General features: G+C 45.1%; 2 protein-coding genes across 2 annotated transcripts in view; both read left to right on the top strand.

Moving 5' to 3' along the window:
• The first annotated feature begins 454 nt into the window (after positions 1-454).
• LOC143272825 (uncharacterized) lies at positions 455-553 on the top strand. The gene has a single exon (XM_076568957.1). It carries the CDS (start codon positions 455-457, stop codon positions 551-553), a length of 99 nt encoding a protein of 32 aa, XP_076425072.1.
• A 508-nt stretch (positions 554-1,061) lies between these two features.
• Abl1 (ABL proto-oncogene 1, non-receptor tyrosine kinase) overlaps positions 1,062-24,781 on the top strand; it is a 131,605-nt gene continuing 107,885 nt past the window's right edge. The window contains exon 1 of the mRNA XM_006983444.4: positions 1,062-1,197. Within this exon, the coding sequence (XP_006983506.2) occupies positions 1,062-1,197 (136 nt within the window). The remainder of the gene's footprint in view (positions 1,198-24,781) is intronic.

The following is a 24,781-nucleotide window of genomic DNA, read 5'->3' as shown; positions in this document are numbered from 1 at the left end:
TGGAGAAGCCGGGTCCCTCGGCAGAGTCGGGGATGTGACTGCTCGGCGGCGGCGGCAGAGTCCGGGGCCGGGGGAGGGGTGTCTCGGGCAGACCCCTGGCTCGGGGCGGCTGAGGCGCCGGGCCTCCTCCCCTGTGGCCGCCTCCCGGTTCGGGGCCGCGGGAGTCCTTCGCCCCTCACAGTTCTGCTCTGGCTCTGGGACCCCCGGGGTGGTCTCAGTGTCAGCCTACCTGGGACACTCAGTTTCCTGAGGCGTGGAGGAGCGTCGGCCCCGAGTAAGCTGCCCGCGCCCCGCCCGGGGAAGTCTCTCTTTCACCCCGAGGCCGCCCTTCGCTCGATCCCAACCCCAAGTTTGGCCACGGAGCCCCCCATTCAAATCATCTCCCTGCTGTCAAGCCATCTCCACGGTCCTCTCAGCTTGCTTCCGCCGGCCTCCGATGTCCTGACTTCTTCCAATGTCACCTACAGCCCCATTGGTCTCAGTGCATCCCAAAACTTTAATGCAAAGGAAAAGTCTGGATTGGTTTCACAGGCCTTTTAAAAAGCGGACTTAAAAGTTGCTGGTCATGCATTCCTTCTCGGCGGAGTGGAGAGCAAGCTCTGGTTGAGATCTGTGTGACCCGTGTCTTTTTCCGGAGAGCAGGGTAGGGAGGAAATTTGTGGGAGAGACAGATTGGTGACTTCCACAGGGAAAGTTGTAGAGAAGCATCAAAGACGTTCAAAGATTCCAGCACGCTGAGGAGCTGAAATGACTTTTAGTACGGTTGACCCTTCTCACACTTCCCTGTGAATATGTCTATCTAAAATTTTCCTCTTGCAAGGAAACTGTTCTTCAGCCCTCAAAATAGAGTCAAGAAGCTTTTGGGTAGCGTTGTGATTACATGGCTTCAAATTAATTAACTTGGAAAAGAATTCCAGACTCCTGTTTACATGTATGAACCTCAAACCCAGTTTCCCTTTCTCATGGAAGTTGTCTTTCTGTGATTGACCCCAGTTACTGACGTGGGACCATTCTGGAAGATCTTGAACCCTCTTCTGGAAAGGGGTGCCTATCATTGCTTTATGGGGCAGCAGCCTGGAAAAGTTCTTGGGGACCAAAGAAGGCCTAGTTTGCCCGCCCTGCATTTCATCAAGGGGTCAGGGAAGAGGGACTCATCGCGGCATGGGGGTCCACACTGCAACGTGTTTGTGGAACACGGTGAGTGCTTTCCAGGTTTCTGAGCTTTGTTTTTCCTTGAGCATCAAAGGACTTCCTGAAACAGGGTCAGCTCCTGCTAGCTCTGCTACTGTAGTTAGTAGTTCCTGGTGGAGCCGGTCTTTGCACGAGAAAATTATGACTGTACTCAGTCTGCTTGAGTTGCTGTTTCTAGCCTGAGCCCACTTCTGCTTCATTGTTGACCCGGGGTCTGCATTCTGTGGGGGAGGGGACTGGACTTAGTTGGCTTTGAAGCATCCATCGTTCTTCTTATCTGCTCTCACCAAGAGTTGGGACTCTACCGTTGTGAATGGAATTTTTTTTTTTTTTTTTGGTTGTTTTTTGTTGTTGTTTGGTTTTTCCAAGATGGGGTTTCTCAGTGTAACAGTCCTGGCTGTCCTGGAACTCACTTTGTAGACCAGGCTGGCCTTGAACTCACAGAGATCCGCCTGCCTCTGCCTCCCAAGTGCTGGAGCTAAAGGTGTGCGCTACCACTGCCAGGCGGGCATGGATTTTTCTTATTCTGCCTGTCTGTGGAGCACTTGTATCATATCGTCAAAGTGGTTTGTGTACTGAAAGGTTCAAACAGAACCTAATTGATACTATCTTTTGACCTTCTCAATTGTGAGCAGGACTTGAAAATTCTTGCTTTGGAGCAAGGTGGGAAAAGTTGAGTGTGGAAGCAGTATGCCCTCTGAACTGAGGATTGTTACTTTTTCTAAGGAATAGCCCTGTCCTCATTGATGGAGCTTGCTTTCTTCACCCTCCTCTCTCCCTGCTTAGTTGGCTTTGGCATTTTTATGAACCTAATTGGTTCATAATGCTGACAGTATATGTTGTTGGCTAACAGTTAAGGTCAGGTTAGACTAATGTATTGCAGAGGCCAGCCAGGAGCTAGTTAATTAGGGTTCTGGTTGTATTGTGGCAGTGATATTTCTCAAACTGTGTACTTATTGAACCATCATACTGTCTGTATAAGCAAATGTAGCTTATGCAAGGGTCTCATATACTTTTCCTTAACAATAGGTGACTACTATAAACAATGGCTACTTTTGGGTGAACTTACATTTGATAATTGAAGTTTTCTTTTTTGTAAGGTTTAGTTTTATGAGTATATTAGTAGTATGAGTATTTTGCCTGGGTGTGTGAATGTGTATCATGTTAGTGTCTGGTACCTACAGAGGTCAGGAGAGGATGTTGGATCCCATGGAACTGGAGTTACATACAAGTGCTCTTATCTGCAGAACTGTCTCTCTTGTTGTTTTTGTTAGTTTCTCCTTTTTTTTTTTTTTTAAATTAATCTATTTATTTTTGATTTTTTGAGACAGGGTTTCTCTGTATAACAGTCCTGGCTGTCCTGGAACTTGCTTTGTAGACCAGGCTCGCCTAGAACTCACTGAGATCCACCTGTCTCTGCCTCTCAAGTGCTGGGATTAAAGGCGTTTGCCACTACTGTCTGGCATAGTTTTTCCTTTTATCTATTTATTTCCTTTGGTTTATTCTATTTATTGTTTGTTTGTTTGTTTTGTTTTTCCGAGATAGGGTTTCTTTGGTAGTCTTGGCTGTCTTAGAACTTGCTCTGTAGACCAGGCTGGCCTTGAATTTACAGAGATCCATCTGCCTTTGCCTCCTGAGCACTGGGATTAAAGGCGAGTGCCACCACTACTTGGCATATTTAAAAAAAAAATTTTTTTTTTAATTTTTTTATTTTTTGAGACAGGGTTTCTCTGTATAATAGTCTTGGCTGTCCTGGAACTTGCTTTGTGGACCAGCCTAGCCTCGAACTCAAAGATTCACCTGCCTCTGTCTCCCAAGTGCTGGGATTAAAGAAGTGCACCACCACTGGCCAGCTTTAAATTTTTTTACATGTATGTGTTTTGTCTGCATGTATATCTGTGCACCGCAAGTATGCAGGGTCAGAAGAGGGCATCAGAAACCCTGGAACTGGAGTTACAGGTGGTTGTGAACCACCATGTGGGTGCTGGGAATCAAACCCCAGTCTTCTGGAAAAGCAGCCAGTGCTCTTAATCAATAAGCCATTTCCTTAGCTCTTTTTCCCGTTTTAATTATTTCTAATTATGTGTGTGTCTGTGGGTATGTGGAGGCCAGAGACACCGCTCCTTGAAGCTGCAGGAGCAGCACACGTTCTTGACTGCTGAGCCAGTGCCCAAGCCTGACACTTCCTTATATGAGAATACCTCACCTCAAGTCAGCGTGGGCCCTTGGTTTTATTCTGCCTTGAATCTTTAGTTCTTTTCAGCATTGGTGTGAGGTAGACAAGTGTGACAATTTGTTAAGATCCTTTAAATTCACAACTTAAAAACATTATTATCTGGTGATTATGATGTAGCTTCAGAAAGTGAAAGTTGGTGGAGACTTTCAGAAAGTTCTGGCTCAACTGAAAACATGATTACTGATGACCCAGGAAACTCACACCCGGGAATCCTGGCCTAGGTGTCTGATACCTTTCAGGGTTTCAGAGCAGGGAGATAGGTCTTTTTTTTTTTTTTTTTTTTTTTTTTGGTTTTTCGAGACAGGGTTTCTCTGTGTAGCTTTGCGCCTTTCCTGGAACTCACTTGGTAGCCCAGGCTGGCCTCGAACTCACAAAGATCCGCCTAGCTCTGCCTCCCGAGTGCTGGGATTAAAGGCGTGCGCCACCACGCCCGGCGGAGATAGGTCTTATGTAGCTCAAGTGGGCCTCTGACTCAGTGTGCAGCAGAGAATGACCTTGAACAACAGTTTGATCCTTTTGTCTCCACTTTCCAAGTGTTGAGATTGTAGGTGCTTCCAACCTGCCTTTGTCCTTTTGAGTGTGTGTGTAAAAATAACTTCATTGGGCTGGAGAGATGGCTCAGCGCTTAGGAGCACTGATTGCCTTTCCAGGAGACCTGGGTTCAATTCCCACCACCTACATGGCAGCTCACAGCTGTCTGTAACTCCAGTTCTAGGGGACCCAACACCCTCACACACACATACATGCAGGCAAAACACCAATGCACGTAAAATAAAGTATTTAAAAAAAAAACTTTATTAGCCAGGTGTTGGTCACCCCTTTAATCCCAGTACTTGGGAGGGCAGAGGCAGGAGGATCTCTGTGAGTTCGAGGCCAGCCTGGTCTATAAATCAGGTTCCAGGACAGCCAGGGCTGTTACACAGAAACCCTGTCTCAAAAGGCAAACAACCACACACAGTTTGTTATTATTGTGTGTCTAGGAGTGTGTGTCTGGGATGTGTGTGTAGGTAGGTCAGAGGACCACTTTGGAGAGTCTGTTGTCTTTTTCTACCTTTACAAGGGTTCCAGGAGTCAACTCAGGTTGTCAGGCTTGCACGGCAGGCTTCTTCAGCCATCTTGCCAGCCTGTACGTATCCTCTGGATGCTCTGAGATGGAGTGGGAATATGTACAAACCTCCTTGCTGTGCACTGGAGTGGGACAGTGTCCCAGGAACAGCGCTGGAGCAACTGTTGGCATGGTCACCCGGACAGCCGCTTCTTAACCTTTCTTTTCTTTCCTTTTGGTCTGTCATTTTTACTTGAAACTGCAACTGATAGATTGTGGTTATATGGATTAAAATTTGTCTTTCCTTTCCAAGATGATTTTAGAGAATCTGTATTGCCGTCGAGTTGCCCATGCCTGTGTGATATTTACAGGTGCAGTTGGGGAACCAGCGTTTCCTGAGGGGTCCGTGGATCAGTGTGTGATACGTGGCTGCACAGGGGGAGAGGGGCCTTCAGATCTGAAGGTGGGGAAGTAGTTTTCAGTGCCCCTTTAGAGAAGAGTGTCGGCTTCAGATTCCACAAGGCAGCAAGACAGCCTTTGAGAAGCTCAGGGAAGAGCTATGGATAGCAACCAAATTAACTTGTTTGGGAGGAAACATTTATTTTTTAAAATAAATAATGAAAATGTTTAATTTTTCATGAATGGATATTTTTAGAATTTTTCAACTATAGTTTCCAATATGGGCAGTATTTGAGATAAGCCATATAAACTAAAGGTCTTTGGGGCATCATTGATTTTCTAAAAATGTAAAGAGGCCTAAGATTAAAAAGTACAGACCTTGGTCTGTGTGGTGGTACACACTTTTAATCCCAGCTTTCAGAAGGCTAACAGATCTCTGTGGGTTTGAGGCCAGCTTGGTCTACAGAGCGAGTTCCAGGTCAGCAAGAGCTACATAGTGAGACCCTGCCTGAAATAAAATAAAATATATGGGCCTGTCATTGTGGGAAGTCCATTCAAGGCACACAGGCTGTTTTCTGCAGACATGCTTCTGTTTAATTGTCTGTGTGTGTGTTCCTGTTTGGGCTTGTGTCATGTGTCACGTGTGCATGTGTAAGTCAGAAGACAAGTCTGTATACTCACTTCGCTTTCCTCTTCAGTGGGTGTTGGAAAGCCACCCATGTTGCAGTGAATAGAAGAAAGCCATTTAGAGGGTTACTCTATATGCTTTGGTCCCATTTTTAAAAAAAACAAACAATTATTTATTGTATATGTAGAAGTATGGAAAGGTTTTAAACCAAAATTGCTGTTTATAGGGAATTGAGATTTAGGGGAGATAGGAAAAAAAGCTTTAAGGTGGTTTTTTTGTTTGTTTGTTTTTTGTTTTTTGTTTTTTTCTTTTTTGAGATAGGTCTTGTTGTATAGACCAGCATGGCCTGGAATTCCAGCATGGCGGTATTCCTGCCTCTGCCTGGCATGACTGGCAGGAGTCACCATCCCTTCTTAAACTTTATGATGTTCCATATGTCTTTTTACAACAAATTTGTTATTTTGTAATAAATAGGTAGATTTGTAATCTGAACTGAGACTCAAATAGTTACTTCTTTGTTGCACACTTTTTGTGTGCATTTGCTGGCCTTGTTTGAAGATCAGTTTCCTTGGACTCTGAGGGTTCTTTATCTCAAAGACTGTGGATTTTAGTTCCAAACTGTCCTTCATCTTCCACAGACTGGGTTTTCTAGAGTTTATGTCTATGTAGATGAGACAGAAAAACCTGAAGTCAGGCTGGAGAGATGGCTCAGAGGTTAGGAGCACTGACTGCTCTTCCAGAGGTCCTGAGTTCAATTCCCAGCACCCACATGGTGGCTCACAACCGTCTATAATGAGATCTGGTGCCCTTTTCTGGTGTGCAGGCATCTATGCAAGGAAAACCCTGAAGTCTAGCACATGATGGGGCTAGACAAGAGTTGGAAGCTAAGAAGAACGTGATGTGGTGGATGCAATGGTGGTAGTGGTTGTGGTGATGGTGATGAAGATGATGGTGGTGATCATGGTGATGATGGTAGTTGGTGGTGGTGGTGATGAATTTAAAGGGGGTAAGCAGATGGTAGCATTTTGCCAGGATCATTCAGGGTGGAAATGGTTTAGTCATATGTATAGGAGAGGGAAAAAATGGACCCTATGGTATTTTTTATGTCCCATATATTCTTTTCAAATTTTAGTGACTTGCCTAAGAAAATCCACTTTTAAGAGTATTGAAGTATTCAGCAGTGAACTTTTCCCTTTGTTTCCCTTTTCTGCAAATGTTTATTGAGCACACATGTGCTAGGTAGTATTTTCATCCATAGAGAGCAGAATGAAGCTCCTGCCCTTCTAGAACCTTTGTTCTGTAGACAGAGGCAGACAGACCATCAGTAACTCCCGTGTGGGAGGTACAGATTCTTACACTGTGACAAGAGAAAAGTAACAGTCATTCTTGGGGCTGTAACCTCAGGTGGGGCTGCTAGACCAGCGCTGAGGTCACTTTTGAATAAAGTAAGAAGGGAGGTGGGGAGCAAGCTCTGTGGTCTGTGGCCAGATTGTTGCAGGCCAAGGGTGTCAGCTCAAGGGACCAACATGCAACTCCTTGAGGCAGAGATTGCTTAGCATATTCCAGGTTGGAAGAGCTGGAGCAGAGAGATCGAAGGAGGGCTACACAGGGATGCCCGGAGAATGAGAAGAGTAGCGCTTTACTGGCCATTTCATGTGGGTTGGGAAGTTTTGGAGAATTTTGAGAGGGGAGTAATGAGACCTAATGTATAGTCTCCTTTGGGAGTCTGCCAGAGTCTAGCTCCAGCCTGCTTCCACCTATCGAAGGGTTCTTGGGTGGGGGTGGGGATGGGGAGGAATGAGGAAGTATTAGATAGAAAGATAGGAGACAATAAGAAAGACAGAGACACAGGATAGCTTCTGGAGGGCCCTGGGTCTATACCCATTTGCCTCGAGGTTTATTCCAAAGAGCTTTTTGTACAATGCCAAGGGGCGAGGCAAAAGACCTTCCCCTTTCAAGATCAAAGCACACCGTACAGTCAAGTGTAGACCCTTCAAAACACCTGGTAACCACGCCCGTGGTTAAATCATCCCATTATGTAGCCCTGCTGGGTAAAGCAAGCTCAGATTCTCTGACCCAGAGTAAGGTCTTACTAGGAAGCCTCTATGGGCCTCCACAGTCTCCCTCTCTCTCTTCTCCTCCCTCTTTTTTGAGACAAATTCTCACCATTGTAGCCCAGGGTGGTCAGGAGTCATGATCCTCCTGCCTCACTTAAATGCTGGGTGATAGGTGTGACCCACCTACCTGGCCTGATTTATATTCTGAGCCAGTCTCCCTGGACAGGGTGGTCTGGGGGAGATTGAGGGAGGAGGCGGGGCTTCACGGAGTGTATTAGTCAGGGTTCTCTAGAGGAACAGAATTTACGGAATGAATCTCTGTTGTTGGTTGTTTTTGGTCTTTTGGGGGGCCTGCCACCCAGCTCCCAAATAAATCACACATGGAGGCTTATTCTTAATTATAAATGCCCAGCCTTAGTTTGGCTTGTTTCTTGCTAGCTTTTCTTAACTTTAAATTATCCCATCTATCTTTTGCCTCTGGGCTTTTTCCTTTTCTTCTGTATATCTTACTTTTACTCTTTTTTTTTTTGTTGTTTTGTTTTTGTTTTTGTTTTTCCAGACAGGGTTTCTCTGTGTAGCTTTGCGCCTTTCCTGGAACTCACTCTAGCCCAGGATGGCCTCGAACTCACAGAGATCTGCCTGCCTCTGCCTCCTGAGTGCTGGGATTAAAGGCGTGTGCCACCACCGCCTGGCTTCAGTTCTTTATTAGACCATCAGGTGTTTTGGACAGGCAAAGGAACACAGCTTCTCAGAGTTAAACAAGTGCAACATAAAAAAATTCAACACATCTTTGCATCATTAAACAATTGTCCACAGCATAAACAAATGTAACACATTGTAAAATAATATCCCACAACATCCCTATATGTATAGAAAGAGAAGTTATTAGAATGACTTCAGGCTGTGGTCCAGCTAATCCAACAATGGCTGCCTATGAATGAAAGGTCTAAGAATCCAGTAGTTGTTCAGACCATGAGCCTGGATGTCTCAGCTGGTCTTCAGTGTACACTGGAATCCTGAAGAAGTAGGCTCTAGTGCCAGTGTAGGAATGACATGCTAGTGAGGCCAGCAGGCAAAGAGAGAGCTTCTTTCTTCCAGGTCCTCTTTCCTTTCTTCCTGTCTTTCTTTCTTTTCTTTTCTTTTCTTCCTTCCTTCCTTCCTTCCTTCCTTCCTTCCTTCCTTCCTTCCTTTCTTTCTTTCTTTCTTTCTTTCTTTCTTTCTGTCTCTTTCTTGTCTGTCTTTCTGTCTTTCTTTCTGTCCTTCTGTCTTTCTTTCTTTCTTTTCTTTCCTTTCTTTCTTTTCCCATTTTTTGAGACAAGGTTTCTCTGTAGACCAGGCTGGCCTTGAATTCACAGAGATTCCCCCTGCCTCTGCCTCCCAAGTGCTGGGGTTAAAGGTGAGGGCCACTACACCCAGTTGAAAATAACTCATCTTAAACTTCAGTGCCTGTTGATATTTTTTTCCCAAAGTGAAAAGTTACTGTGCAAGCAATTAGGACCTAAGTTCAGAGGTAAGATTCCAGTCCTGTGACATCAAGCCTGTGTTCATGTAGGTGCTGGGGATCAGAATTCTGATCCCCAAGCTTGTACAGCAAGTCCTTTGCTAAGGTCCTTGTAGTGCAGAAGGAGCACTTTCCTGTTGTGGGATAAGTGGAGGAAGCCACCAAACAATTGAACCAGGAGTCTGGCTTCCTTTGAGTGATGCAGCCGCAGGTGGTCGAAGCTGGAGAAAACATGGGATCGTGTGGATGAAGGAATTTGGGTACACTGGTGGGTTGCAGAGAGACATTTCTCCTTCGAGGAGGCATGGAATGCATCGCCATCCTGGAGTTGAATTAGGCATATGGGAAGGGCCTGCACATGTTGATGTGTCTGGGTCTAGGTAGAAGTTCCAGCTGCTGCTTGGGTCTTTTGGAAGAGGAAGCCCTCCTTCAGGCCTCCTTTGCCCACTTTCCTCTGCACTCCTGTGTCCTTGCCCTGCTGTCTCAGCCTTTTTGGTAGTTGTGTGCCTAACAGTCCCTAGTGTTCCTAATCTCCCCATCTTTGGTCACTCTGCTCCTGTCTGTCTCCTAAAGCTGTGTTTGGGATCTCTAGACCCTGACAGTTTTCTGTAGCTTTTTTGAACATTGTTCTGTGTAACACAGATGAACTCGGAACCAGATACAGTCTTGCAAAATTTCCTACTAGCTTCATGTGAGTAGCTGCGTCCTCAAGTAAACTGTAAACCTATGGAGGCAGGGTTCACCTCATTTCCTGTTACCCCTGCACAACACTGAGCACACACACTCCCCCAGAATTTTGGGGGTAGTCTGTGGATGCACATACCTACCATCTCAGTACTTGAGAGACTAAAACAAGAGGGTCTTGAGTTTGAAGCCAGCCTGGTCTACAGAGTGAGACTATCTTTAAAAAAAAAAAAAAAAACTTTGCTCAGGTGGTGGAGAATGGCTTTAATCCCAGCACTTGGGAGGCAGAGGCAGGCTGATCTCTGAGTTCCAGGGTAGCCTGGACTACCGAGTGAGTTCTAGGACAGCCAAGGCTACACAGAGAAACCCTGAAAAACAGACATATCTGTGGGGGAAGGGTTGGAGAAATGGTACGACAGAAGATGGGAATTTGGTCCCCAGTACCCACCCTGGTAACTCCAACTACAGTGGACCCAACACAGTCTTCTGGCTTCTGCAGTTATCTGCACACATGTAACACACACACACACACACACACACACACACACACACACACACACACACACACGAGTTAAAAAAATCACGAAGCTCTGTCCTGGCTGAGGAGTGGGAATTGTGAGCACACCATTTGTGGACTCAAATTGGCTAGCACCTTCCTACTGCTCAGAGGCAACCCAAGTCTCTTGTATTTCAGCACCTTAGATCATTCCCCTTGCTTTTGTTTGTAACACTCCCTTGTTATCCTGTTGGTTTGTTTTGTTTTGAGACAGGTCCCATGTAGACCAGACCTTGGACTTCCGATCCTCTTGCCTCCATATCCCTGGTGCTGGGGTTACAGATGTGGGTCATCATTCCTGGTTTATGCATTGCTGGGAATAGAACCCAGGGCTCCATGAATGCTAGGCAAGCACTCTGCCACCTGAGCCACACCCCCAGTCCTCCTTGTGATTCTCTTAATACCTGTGGCATATTCCTGATACTAATAATTTGTGTTTTCATTCTATCTTTTTCCTTCCCCTTCCCCTTCCATTCTCTCCTTCCTTCACCTTTAAAGTGAGTTTGGCTAGCTTCTCTGTTGTATTAATCTTAAAGATAACCACCCCTTTCCCCCATGTAGTCAAGATTTATTTCAAGGTCTAAAAACATTAAGACTAATTAAAATAAAACGACTGTAATTTCTTCTAAAAAAAATTCCCCCCTAAGGTTGGTGATGGCACACACCTTTAATCCCAGCACTCAGGAGGCAGAGGCAGGTGGATTCTGAGAGTTTGAGGCCAGCCTGGTCTACACAGAGAGTTCCAGGGAAGCCAGGGCTACACAGAGAAACCCTGTCTCAAAAAAACCAAAACCAAGAAAAGAATTCCCCCTTTATATATGAATGTTTTGCCTGCATGTATGTCTGTGTACCACATGTGTCCAGTGCCTGTGGAGGCCAGAAGAGGGTGTCAGGTCCTCTGAGACTGCTGTATGAATGCTGAGAACCAAACTTGGGTCCTCTGGAAGAGCAGCCAGTGCTCTTAACTGTTGGGCCATCTCTGCAGCTCCTAGCTGCCTTTTCTTTCTTGAAATCATTCATTGATTCTTTTCATTATTAGCATACAAAAAATGTACATGTTACAGCTATGAAGGGAAAGGCTTCCCCAACAGAAGTGTTACAGCTTTGCTCTGCTCAGGTGAAAATGTCACACCTCACATCAGACTTCACACAAGATTTACTGGCAGGGGAAAACCTAGGAGGGTGGCTGCCTCTGCTTGGTCAGGCAAGAAGGAGCAGTGAACTGAGCAGCATGCAGGGTTCTAGAGGGTTCCTTGAGGAGGGATGGCGCTTTCCAGGGTACAGATTTTCAGGGTGGGGATTGGTGGGATTTCAAGTCCTGAGTTTGGGGCAAGCTCAGGGATTGGTAGCAATCTGGTCAAGCTCAGAGATTCTGTAAACCTGATCTTGGGGAAAGCTCAGATTGGTGGGATTTCAAGTCCTTGGCTCTGGTCTACAGGTCAAGGTGTTCTTTCCCTGACCCTTTATCCTACATTTATGATGGCATTTTCTTTTTATCTATCTATCTATCTATCTATCTATCTATCTATCTATCTATCTATCTATCTATCTATCTATCTATCTATCTATCTATCTGTTATCAGCTTGATACAGTATAAATTCCTATCCTAATAGTGAAATGTTTCATTGAGGCTTGTCCAGTAATTGAGTAAAACAAAAACTTATTAAAAGCCACAGTCATCCTAGGGTCCCCCCCTACTGTATAGCCTCCCTGGTTCTGTGGGTCTTTGCTTTATATCTAGAATCCACTTCTGAGTGAGTACATACCATGTTTGTCCTTCTGGTTTTGGGTTACCTCACTCAGGATGATATTTTCTAGTTCCATCCATTTGCCTGCAAATTTCATTCTGTCATTGTTTTTCTCTGCTGAGTAGTACTCCATTGTGTAAATGTACCACATTTTCTTAATCCATTCTTCAGTTGACGGGCATCTAGGTTGTTTCCAGGTTCTGGCTATTAGGAATAGTGCTGCTATGAACATAGTTGAGCATGTATCTTTGTGGTATGATTGAGCCTTCCTTGGGTATATGCCCAAGAGTGGTATGGCTGGGTCTTGAGGTAGATCGATTCCCAGTTTTCTGAGAAACCGCCATACTGATTTCCACAGTGGTTGTACAAACTTGCATTCCCACCAACACTGGAGGAGTGTTCCCTTTGCTCCGCATCCTCTCCAACATTGACTGTCATTGGTGTTTTTGATCGTAGCCATTCTGACAGGTGTAAGGTGGTATCTCAGAGTCATTTTGATTTGCATTTCTATGATGATTAAGGATGTTAAGCATTTCTTTAAATGTCTTTCAGCCATTTGTGATTCTTGTTTTGTGAATTCTCTGTTTAGCTCATCAGCCCATTTTTTAATTGGATTGTTCAGTATTTTGATGTCTAGTTTCTTGAGTTCTTTATATACTTTGGAGATCAGTCCTCTGTCAGATGTGGGGTTGGTGAAGATCTTTTCCCATTCTGTAGGCTGTCTTTTTGTCTTATTGACTGTGTCTTTTGCCCTACAAAATCTTCTCAGTTTCAAGAGGTCCCATTGATTAATTGTTGTGCTCAGGGTCTGTGCTGCTGGTGTTGTTATATTTAGGAAGTGATCTCCGGTGCCAGTGTGTTCAAGAGTACTTCCTACTTTCTCTTCTATTAAATTTAGTGTAACTGGATTTATGTTGAGGTCTTTTATCCACTTGGACTTGAGTTTTGTGCATGGTGACAGATATGGATTTATTTGTAATCTTTTACATATTGACATCCAGTTATGCCAGCACCATTTGTTGAAGATACTTTCTTTTTTCCATTGTATAGTTTTGGCTTCTTTGTCAAAAATCAGGTGTTCATATGTGCATGGATTAATGTCAGGGTCTTCAATTCGATTCCATTGGTCTGTATGTCGATTTTTATACCAGTACCAAGCTGTTTTTATTTTTATTTATTTATTTATTTATTTTGGTTTTTCGAGACAGGGTTTCTCTGTGTAGCTTTGCGCCTCTCCTGGAACTCACTTGGTAGCCCAGGCTGGCCTCCAACTCACAGAGATCCACCTGGCTCTGCCTCCCGAGTGCTGAGATTAAAGGCGTGCACCACCACCGCCTGGCTCCAAGCTGTTTTTATTACTATAGCTCTATAGTAGAGCTTGAGGTCAGGGATGATGATTCCTTCAGAGGTTGCTTTATTATACAGGATTCTTTTAGCTATCCTGGGTCTTTTGTTTTTCCATATGAAGTTGAGTATTTTTCTTTCCAAGTCTGTGAAGAATTGTGTTGGGATTTTGATGGGGATTGCATTGAATTTGTAGATTGCTTTTGGTAGGATTGCCATTTTTACTATGTTAATCCTACCTATCCATGAGCATGGGAGATCCTTCCATTTTTCTGATATCTTCTTCAATTTCTTTCTTTAGAGATTTAAAGTTCTTATCAAAAAGGTCCTTCACTTGTTGAGTTAGTGTTATCCCATGGTATTTTGTGGCTATTGTAAAGGGTGATGTTTCTCTGACTTCTTTCTCAGCTCTTTTATCATTTGTGTATAGGAGGGCTACTGATTTTTTTGAATTGATCTTGTATCCTGCCACTTTACTGAAGGAGTTTATATGATGGCATTTTCATCCACAGGTACCATCATCTTCTGCTCATTGTCATGGCATCATTAGTTTTAATGTAGTCTCATTTAATGATCTTTTGAGGGTAGTCTACATGGAAAATAATGTCTACTCAAAGGTTATGAGGTTTTGACACTTTGCCTTACATTTTACAGTTTGCTTGGGATGAATTTTGATCTTTATTGATAGTGGTTTGTTTTTGTTTTGTCTTGTTTTCCCTCCTTCCATGTTGACTTCACTCTGTCATTGAAAAGAGTCTTGCTAGGGCTTGGGGATGACTCAGTGGGTACAGCACTTTCTGCTCAGTTGGGAGGAAAGGAATTCATACACCTATCTGCTATGTAAATGTCAGATAGGAGTGAAGCCCACCTGTAAGTGAGACACTCAGGAAGCAGATAAGGGATCCCTGGGCCAGCTGGCTAGCTAGACTAACTGAGACCCGGAGATCCGGAGTCAAGTGGGAGACCCTGCCTCAGCAGGTTCTGGGGATCCAAACTTGAGTCCTCATGCTTGTGTGGTAAGCACTTTTACCTGCTGAGCCTCCCCCTCTCCCCCAGGCTTTTACTTTTGGAGGGAAGGAAATAGGCAGTAGATATTCTAATACAGTGGCTTTCTAGTGGAGCCATTTGTAAGAGCACAGCTGTCTTGGGTGCTCTTGGGTGTAGTCAGTCTGCTTTCTGCCCCAACTGTGTGAGTTTACAGCAGATACTAAGCTATTGGGAATCTTTACTGAAATGAAAGTCATCTGTGGTACATTGGCTTTCCTGAGAAAGAGAAGTGGCCACCCAGGGTCAGGAGGTTAGCCAGACAGCGTCCGGGGTTGTTCTGATGTGGAAATGTGCCTCTGCCCCTCCCGCAGTGTGGTTCAGCTGCCTGGCCACAATTTGATGGCCTCTTTCCTGGTCTTCCTGTCTCTCTTTCCGGGTGCTGGGCTTGCCCGTGTGCCCTTACTCCCAGCATGCTTTTTGAGGATGGAGTGAGGACTTTTGAAAATGATTAGAACATTGAAAGGAGAGGGATTGTATTTTAATGAAAGATTGCATGGTGTAATGTTCTGTGGTGTTTGTTTTTGGTTGAAATACGAGTATTCTAACTTTTTGGTGATTTCTTATGTAATGTGGAACAAATATATCCTATTTATGCTCTTCTGAGTCTTAATTTTATGTGCTTTACCAGATTTTATAACTGTAAGATCATGATTTGTAGTTTAAAAGACTATTGTTTTATAAACTTTACAGCAGCGTGAAATTCTATTTTAAAACCAAATTGAACTATTTTGAATAGACAGTGTACTTTCTGACTTAAGGTACAAATACAGTACAAATGTGTGTTCTGAGTTGCTTGTTCTTCCCCGCTGCCAGTCTTTTGTCTCATCCCTGTAGGTCTTTAAAAAAAATATTTACCTATTCATTGTGTATACAAGAAAGAGTGAGCCTGTACCATAGCACACGTGTGGGGATCAGAGTATGACTGGAGGGAGTTGGTTCTAAGTCTGGGCAGCAAGCAGTGTTACTCTCTAGGCTCATCTTCCTTATTTATTTTTAACATTTTCATTCATTTTTATATTATGTATATGGGTGTTTTGCTTGCATGTAATCCTTGTGCACCACATGTGTGCAATGCTCATGGTGGCCAGCAGAGGGCATTAGATCCCCTGGAACTGGTCTTACATCTTGTGGGTGCTGGGAATGCAATCCCCGTTCTCTGCAAGAGCAGCCAGTGTTTTTTAATTGCTGAGCTGTCTCTTCAGCTTCTATTTTCCTTTCTCTAATGGCTGCATTGCATCCCATCACCTGGAAGTATCGTCGTCTTTTCTGCCAGTCCTTGATTTCTGTTGTTTTCAGTCTTTAGCTATTACACACAATGCTGCAAGAATAACCTTACATGTGTTGTTTCATGTCTGTGCAGCTGCATCTGTGGGAGACAGTGCTGAAATCAGGAGTTCTCAACTATAAGGAGAAATCCACATGTCATTTCTACTAGCAGATGGATGGCTACTAATGACTGGACAGAAACTTATATAGGTGCTTGCAGTATTGCTAGATCCTGTCCTTAATTTCTGTCCACAAAAGTTCTTGTTTGGCTCTCTGTTCTCACCACTGCCTCAGACACAGAGTCCAAGTTCCGAGCTTGAAAATAAAGGCTCTTTGCTTTTACATTTAAAAAAAAAAAAAAAAAAAAAGTTCTTGTTTATGTTCCCACCACTGGTACCATGCGTGTGTGCGTGCATGCATGCGTGAGTGCGTGCCTGTGCCTGTGCGTGTGTGTGTGTGTGCGCGTGCGTGAGTGCGTGCGTGCGTGCGTGCGTGCGTGCGTGCGTGCGTGTGTGTGTGTGTGTGTGTGTGTGTGTGTGTTGCCAAAGCTTGGCAACAGGCTGCTGTCAGGCTGTGCACTCTATTCAGTTGTGCAGGACAGTGTCTGTGGTTTTAGCCAGCAGCTCCCAGTAAGTGCTGACACGGGTGTCTGTCTCCCTGTGCACTTTTCCAGCCTCCCTGTGTGGTGGACATTGAGCAGGAGCCAGCACTGGCTTCCTGGTCGTCTCTGCCCCTCCACTGCCTCACGTCCAAGGAGCTCCCCCACGTCTAGGTCCAGGGGGCTCTGGCTGGACTCTCAGCCCTGCTGTCTGTGAAGACTCTCTTGGGAGCTGGGAAGACTTGTTTTTAGATCCGGTTGCCAGGGGCTGGCTTATTTGGTTTGGAGAGAGGCCCAAGTACCTGGGTTTGTGTTTTGCTTTGTTTTTCTCCCAGCTTGTGTTTTAATAGAGGAGTCTCTGTTCACAGGACTTCTTGCCTGGGGTAGGGACTGTTGTAGTAGAAGGTGCTCTGACCAGAGGCCTTTCGTTGTTTCTTTATTTTCCAACACATGTTTTTATTGATTATTTGAGAATTGCATACAGTGCATCCCAATCGCACTTGATTCCCATCCCTCCCAGGTCCACCCCCCACCTTCTGCCTCCCTGCCCTCCACATACACCAAGTACAATTTGTGTTGCCCATGTACTCACCAGAGCATGGTCAAACTCCAGTGGCCGGCCCCTTCACGATACCCGAGTCCTTTTCCACCCCTCTAGAAGCCACCAACAGTGAAGAGTTACACTTCTGCATCTTAATCACAATTTTTAAGGATCTTCCTCAATGGCTTCCTGTCTAGACTGCTTCTTTCCTTGTTTCTTAGCACTGCAGGTGAGTCTGGCATGCAGCCAGCGAGGGAATGCCTTCACCCTGGGAACAGCTTTGGCCAGAGTGAGCTTGCGTCCTGAGTTGATCAAGTCTGTCTGAAAGCAAGGCCTGTTCCCCTGCTGTTGAGGGGTGAGGTTAGCGTCCTCAGGAGGAAGGAGGAATGAGCAATGCCCAGTTGCTAAGTCCACTCCCCTCTGGCTTTGCCTTCTGAAGCTGTTGAGTTCGGTCACCTGACTGCTCACCGGGCTCCAGAAGAGCAGCAGCACATTCCACCTGGTCAGTCAGCTTCCTCTCTCTCCATTCTCTGGTTGGTTGGTTTGGTTTTGGTTGTTTGAGATAGGGTTTTTCTGTGTAGCCCTGGCTGTCCTGGAACTCACAGAGCTCCTCCTACCACTGGCCTTTGAATTAAAGGTGTGCACCCCACTGCCCAGTGTTGTTCTGCTCTGCACCCCACTGCCCAGTGTTCTTCCGTTCTGCACCCCACTGCCCAGTGTTCTTTTGGGAGGGAAAATAAAGAGTGCATTCCATTGATTAAATGATATAGATAGAATAGCAATATAAATTGATTGCTATTTATGAAAAAAATTAACAAGTATCTTTTATGCGTATAAATATGTAAGCATAAATATAATAGTCTTTGAATGATATTTGTTTCAGTCATTAGTTTTCATGCCACTTTCACACTTGTTTCTGTTTTGGAAAACAGAGAAAATTCTATTTCCTGTCACTATTCTTAGCTGTCCCCACTGTATTGTCCTAACTGTATCCCTAGGGTATAAAGTTGTCACTTGGTTAGAGGTGATATGTTACTGTCTTTCAAATTAACTAAATTTTTTTCTTTATTTTTGAGAATTTCATGCAAGTATACAATGAAACATGATCATTACTACCTGATTTCTGCCTGCAACTCCCAGTACACTTCTAATCTGCTCCCTTCCATCTTAATCCCTGAGCACATCCCTCTGGCCTCTGAGACCTTTATGTAATGTGTTACTAGTATAAATGTTGTTTCTAAGAACTGTTAGTGTGGAAGTCACAGAGTGACGTTCTCATCATTTGCTATCTCTCTCTCTCTCTCTTTTTTGAGACAGGGTCTCACTGCATGACTTAATTTTTTTTCTTCTGTAGTGATAAACACCATGACTGAAAGCAGCTTGTAGAGGAAAGGGTTTATTTTATCTTACAACTTGTAGTCCCTCATCCAGGGAAGTCAGGGCAGGATCCTGGAGGCAAGAGCTGATGCAGAGGCCATGGAGGGAGCTGCTTACTGGCTTGCTTCTCATAACTTGCTCAGCCTGCTTTCTTATCATCCAGGATGACCAGCCCAAGGATGGCCCCACCTACAGTGAGTTGGGCCCTTCCATCAATCATCAATCAAGAAAATTCGCCACAGGCTTGCCCACCGGCCAAATTAGTTGGGGCATTTTCTTAATTAGGTTCTCTCTTCCAAAATGACTCTAGCATGTGTCAAGTTGATTAAAAAAAAAAAAAACAAAAAAACAAAACAAAACAAAAAAAAAACTAGCCAGGACATTGTGTAGTTCTGGCTGATCTGGAACTCTCTGTGTAGACCACACTGGCTTCAAATTCACAGAGAACTGTGTGCCTCTTCCTTCCTCCTGAGTGCTGGGACTAAGGGTGTGTGCCACTTGACGTGTACCTTTAGCCACTGAGTGCCTCACCAGCCCATATATAAAAATTACATATGCTCTTTTATTATAAAAGACTTTAAAAGTCATTGTGTAGGGACTGGAGCAATGGCTCAGGAACTAAAAGCGCTTGCTGCTGTTCTTCCAGAGGCCAGAGTTGGATTCCTAAGACTCTATAGGCTTATAGCCACCTATAGCTCCAGGATCCAAAACCTTCTTTCCACTTTCTCAGACACTTGCACACATGTGGCACACATACACAGAGACACAAACACATACATTAAAAAAAATATTAAAAATTGCCAGGCGGTGGTGGCACATGCTTTTAATCTCAGAACTGGAGAAGCAGAGGCAAGTGGATCTCTGTGAGTTTGAGACCAGCCTGGTCTACCTAGTGAGTTCCAGGACAGCCAGAGCTACACAGAAAAAACCTGTCTTGAAAAACAATAACAACTAAGAAACAAAAACAAAAAAAGATTATTGTGAGGGTTTTGTTTTATTCATTTGTTGAGACAGGGTCTTATGTGTCCCTGACTGACCTGGAATTCTCTGTATAGACCATACTGGCCTTGAATTCATAGATACTGTCCTGCCTCAGCTTCCTGAGTGAGTACCTGGATCAAAGGTGTGTACCTCTAGGCCCGGTTTGGTCTTTTAAATCGAATGTTGGACTGGGTGACCCAGGCAGCTTTTCAATTGCCAGTACCTGGATTTTTGTCCTACAACTGCTGCTTATAGACCTGGATAAGCAAAACAGCAGAGGTGTGACTGCATGGGTTAAGCCAGACCTTCCCAGCTATCCATGCAAAAACAGCTGGTTTTATAATGAAGAGATAGTTTATTCTGGAGCCGAATATGAGTGACCATGGCCTAGTGAATTTAGATCACCCCCAAATACCACGTCCAACTGTGGAAGCTTTCATAAAGTTTTTATAGTAATAGAACAAAGTCCCAAATCAAGGTATTACCAAACACATTGGTGGGCTCAACAGGTAGGTGGGCTACAGCAAAGCCAGGAAATTAGTGTAGGTCTCAAGTGCTGTCTGTGGCATTCTTAGTTTTGGAGTTGGTGATATCTGGGAGTGATATCTGACATTCCAAAAGGGTTTACTCAGTAGTCACAAGGATGCTAGGTCCGACTCGGGCAGTGAATGGCTGTTCTGGGTTTGTAGATGGCCCAAGAAAATGTGGCTGTGGGCCTACAGCATTGCAGTTCTCCACAGGGTAGAGGTCCTCATCATCCTGTCAGTCTTGTAGAGTCTGTATAAGGCCTGCCTTCTTTCAGGAACCTTCAGTTCACATCAGCCCCGGGTTTTATTCTCACAGACTCACAACAGGGTGGCTGCTCCTTAAAGAGCTGCCCTGTTGCTTGGCAGGTGCTACCATGTCTATCTCCCTGGGGCCAGAACAAGAGGAAGTCAGGTGCCTTCTGAACCCATTCCTGCTGGCCACCTGAGAGCAGCATGACTGCAGACACTAGGAAAACGAGGCGGGCACATGTGTGCTGCATTTCTTTACCAGGTGGAAGGGAATGAGGCAAGGGTGGGGGTCTGTGGCTCCATTTCAAGACGGGGATCATCCACATGGAGTGGGGAGGAAGAGAGAGAATGGGACACTGATGAGCATGACCAAATTGTTTGCTCTTGGTGGCTCAGGGTTGTTTCTAACCCTGCAGATTATGGAGGGACCCATGGTGACATGAGAGAGATAGCCTTGCCGTGTAGATCCTGCTGTGGATTGCTTCCTCAGGCCTGTGGAGGGTGTGAGCTGTAGAGCCCTTGGTCCATCTTGGCTGCATGAAGTCAGGGATTCTGGAGATTTCCCCCAAGACTTCCTCTTGGGGTCTCTAGGCCTTCCTGCTGGTGGAGGCAGGTGGCATCCTCTGACTAGACGGCCGCCCTGCTTTCCCTCCAGGAGTGCATTGCTTCTTCAGGAGAGAGTTAGCTAATCTCTAAATCTCCTGTTTACTGAATTCCATTTTCTTCTGGCTTTTTCTCAGTCTCCAAAGGTCTTGTTTGTGAGCCTGTGTGGAAGTTGAATTTGTGAAGCCCACACTGGGCTCTGGTGCATTGTGGGTAGCTTTTGCTCCGGGTAATTTCTGGGTTCTGTGAGTTTGTGTGATTGTCAGTCCAACTTGGAATTGCCCAGTGGAGCAAACACTGCATTTACTGGGTCACAAGAACTCATCAGGGACAGAAGCCTTACAAATTAAAGTGTCTGCTCCAGTATGGGCCTTTCTCTGTCTTGAAGGGGTAGGAAATTCACCTGGTATCTTCTGTAAATCCATTGATTTAAATGCATTTCAAGAGGCTGAAGATATAGCTCAGATGGTAGAATGCTTCCTAATCCTGAAGCCCTGGGTTCCATTCCCCAGCACCCCATAAACCGGGCATCCCTATAACCAGGTGTTCAAGGGCAGCATGGGCTGTGACACCCTGGTTTTGTTTTTGTTTTTTGTTTACTTGTTTGGGGTTTTTTGGTGTTTTTTTGTTTGTTTGTTTGTTTGTTTTTGTTCTGTTTTAAGCCAGTTCAAGGAACCAAGGGAACTCTGCCCTGTGCTAGTTCGGAGATGAGTCTCCTTACTCTGTCTATGTTGAAATCATTTGCCAGCGTCCTCTGACAGGTGATGAACAGGACAGGTGGCTTCTCTGAGACTCATACAGGAGCATTTTAGATGCCACAGTTCTCAGTGTCGGATGCTAGGAAGGAGGCAGATCCAAATACCTTTGGAGACTTCTCTTGGCTCTGGAGCTAGCTCGTTCTCGATTGCTTGCTGTGATGGATTAGGGTTAATGGAGAATAAGGTACACCCAGGCTTCTCTGTATGATCTGCCTCCCTCATGTCTATAGGGAGGACCAAGAGAAACTGAGGGAGGGGCTGGAGTGAAGGAATGATGGCTCCGTGGTTAAGAGCACTGGCTGATCTTGCAGAGGACCTGGCTATGGTTTCCAGTACCCACCCAGCAGCTCACAAGCACTTGTAACTTTAGTTCCAGGGGATCTGACATCCTCTTTTGGCCTCCAAGGGCACCAGGTACACATGTGGTGCAAATAGATACTCAAACACATAAGATGAAATAACTCTTTTATTTTATTTTATTTTTTTAAAGATTTATTTATTTATTAAGCATACAGTATTCTGTCTGCACATATCCCTGCAGGCCAGAAGAGGGCACCAGATCTCATTATAGATGGTTGTGAGGCACCATGTGGTTGCTGGGAACTGAACTCAGGACCTTTGGAAGAAGAAGCAGTGCTCTTAACCTCTGAGCCATCTCTCCAGCCCGAAATAACTCTTTTAAAAAGAGAAATTGATGAATAAGCTCAGGTCCTAGGTGCTTGATGCTTAGTCATGGTGGGGTGTGATTCTTGATGAATAAGCTCAGGTCCTAGGTGCTTGATGCTGAGTCATAGTGGGGTGTGATTCTTGATTTTCCACTGAGACTTCCATCCAGGAGAGGGAAGCAGGGCTTGTTTGGATGAGTCGTTCCCACTGCAGTGTTAAGCAAATTAATTTCTTCATTATTCCCAGAGACACTAAACCCTGTTTTTGGTGGGGGCAGGGTGAGGAGAATGTACCTTTTCATATTTAACATTCTTTTTGTTTTTAAAAAGCATACTTTTAAAATCAATAATCAGGGAAATAGTGTTTTTGATGAATAAGCAGTGGTTTGAGCTGTAACACACTTGTAGCCTTGTGTAATCATCTCTGCAGGGTTCAATATGTTTTCCTAGTTCTGGGCCTGGGAGACAGCCTAGTGGGTAATGTGCTTGGTCTACAAGTGTGAGGACCTGAGTTCGGATCCCAGCCTGTGCTGGTAACCTCAGTACTGCAGGGCTCAGGTAGAGACAAGAGGATGGCTGGGGTTGCTGGCTTCAGACCCTGTCTGAAGGGAATAAGGCAGAAAGTAAGAGGACAGGATACTTGGTATCCTCTACATGTACACAGAGGTGTGCACACCTGTATGCATGTATACACACCCATGCACCCACCCTCACATTCAAATTGTGTAACCTTTTAAGACTGGCTTTTGAGTTTGTTGCATGTAACAATGCTTTTCTCTTTTTCAATGCTGAGTAATATTCCATTGCAAAATTGTTTATTCATTTATGTAGTGTGGGCAGTGGGTTATTAGTTTATGGTACCATAAGGATTATGAATGTAATTATTATAAACTTTTATTCCAAAGGAAAACACTTCACACCTCTTTTCCATTTTATCTTTTCTGTTAAGTTTTGTTTTTTTCTATTTTCTTTTCTTTTCTTTTTCTTTTTTTTTTTTTTTTTGAGGCAGTGTCTCTCTAGCTCTGGCTGTCCTGAACTCACTCTGTAGACCAGTCTGTCCTCTAACTCAGAGATCCACCTGCATCTGCCTCCTGAATGCTGGGATTAAGGTGTACACCACTACACTCAGCTTGTTGTGTTTCTTTAAAAAGCTTGGAGTTGATAAAATTAGGTCCTAAGATGTGACTGACATATAGCCCTTTAATGGATGACAAAAAAAAAAAAAAAAGTCTATTGTTCCAGGAACTACATGACGGGGGAGGTGGAGTTAAAGGACTTACCAGACCAGCATGTGGAGGAGGTGACACAGATGCAGCAGTTGTGAGTTCTTGCAGATGGAATCACTCTCCCCTCACAGCAGTTAAGGAAGTCAGTGGGTTTGGCCACCCAATCCTAGCACTCCAGAGCTGGAGCAGGAGAATCAGAAGTTTAAAGTCATCCTGGGCTACACTGAGTTTCAGGCTAGCCTGGGCCATTTGAAGCAGTGTCTCAAAATAACAACAACCTACCAAAAACACTTAGTGGTCTTATGTGCCATTTGTATGGGGTTTGTATCTGGGTAAATAAGTGGGCATTGTTAAGTAATAAATTTCACAGCATCCATTCTTAGGATTGGCCCTTTGGTCAGGCCGTGAGTCATTAAGAGTTAGCTCTGCTCACGTCTTTAATCCCAGCACTCGGGAGGCAGAAGCAGGAGGATCTCTGGAGTTTGAGGCCAGCCTGGTCCACAGAGTGAGTTCCAGGACAGCCAGGGCTACACAGAGAAACCCTGTCTGGAGAGTTAGCTCTGGCTGTCTGTGTAGAGCTGTCACAAGTCAGTGGGGTCCAGGCTCCAGGTTGTCAGCGTGGTTGTCAAGTATGAGGATCACAGCATGTGTTCTGGCCTTTCATTTTTGCTTCAATCACACTTACTCTCTAGCAAACAGTCTTCTCAGTGGGGATCCCCTGCACACCCCGCCGCCGCTGCCGCCGCCGCCATCGAGGCATGGGTATGGTACAGACCACCTTTGGCTGCACTCAGGCTGATGTGCGCACGGGCTCATTAGTATTTCATTTCTTTAAAAAAGACAACTTGTGGGCCTGGAGAGATGACTCAGGGGTTCAGAGTACTGTCTGCTCTTCCAGAGGACTCAGGTGCAATCCTCAGCACCCACAGGCAGCTCACAATCATCAGTAACTCGAGTCCCAGGGGCTCTGGCACCCTCTCTGACTCCCTCGGGCACTGTGCATACTTGTTGTACAGATATGTATGCAGACAAAACATCCATACACATAGAAATAAAGATTGTGAGGAGGAGGAGGGGGAGAAGGAGAAGGAGGAGGAGGAAGGCGAATACGACGGCGACATGACAAGGAAGGCTTGTTGGCCGACGTCAGGACTGACTGAGAGCAAGCTGTTCTAGATGGGCCCTGAGCTCCCTCATTCAGTGCCATTGGCCTGGAGAACACCTGAGGGGGTGTTCAAGGCTCAGGGTTTTCGTACACAAGGCTGGAGGAGGTTGATGGGGAGGCTGAGAAGTAGTGGCCCCTCAAGGGCCTGGCTCTTTTCTCTTTGGAGTTTTATCTCAATTTCTTGGCTGTGAGAAAGGGCTGAATGAAGCCTTCTCTGAGGGGTATTGGTAATACACTCCAGTGACTGGCCAAGGGAGCATGTGTGCTGAGCTGGACTGCACAGGTGCTTGGCAGATTTCTTATCCTGCAGCGTTGCCAGAGTGGCTAAGAATAGACCTGAGAGGTACACAGCCCTGTCTTTCCTGCCCAGCCACAGTCCCCTCCACTT

This window comes from Peromyscus maniculatus, chromosome 4, assembly GCF_049852395.1.
Source record: "Peromyscus maniculatus bairdii isolate BWxNUB_F1_BW_parent chromosome 4, HU_Pman_BW_mat_3.1, whole genome shotgun sequence".
Taxonomy (NCBI): Eukaryota; Metazoa; Chordata; class Mammalia; order Rodentia; family Cricetidae; genus Peromyscus; species Peromyscus maniculatus.
The sequence above is the reverse complement of the archived record's forward strand: the minus strand, read 5'-3'. Positions and strand labels throughout refer to the sequence as shown.

Coding starts and splice junctions, on each gene's coding strand:
- LOC143272825 (XM_076568957.1), top strand. CDS start 455: ATGTCACCTACAGCCCCATTGGTCTCAGTGCATCCCAAAACTTTAATG.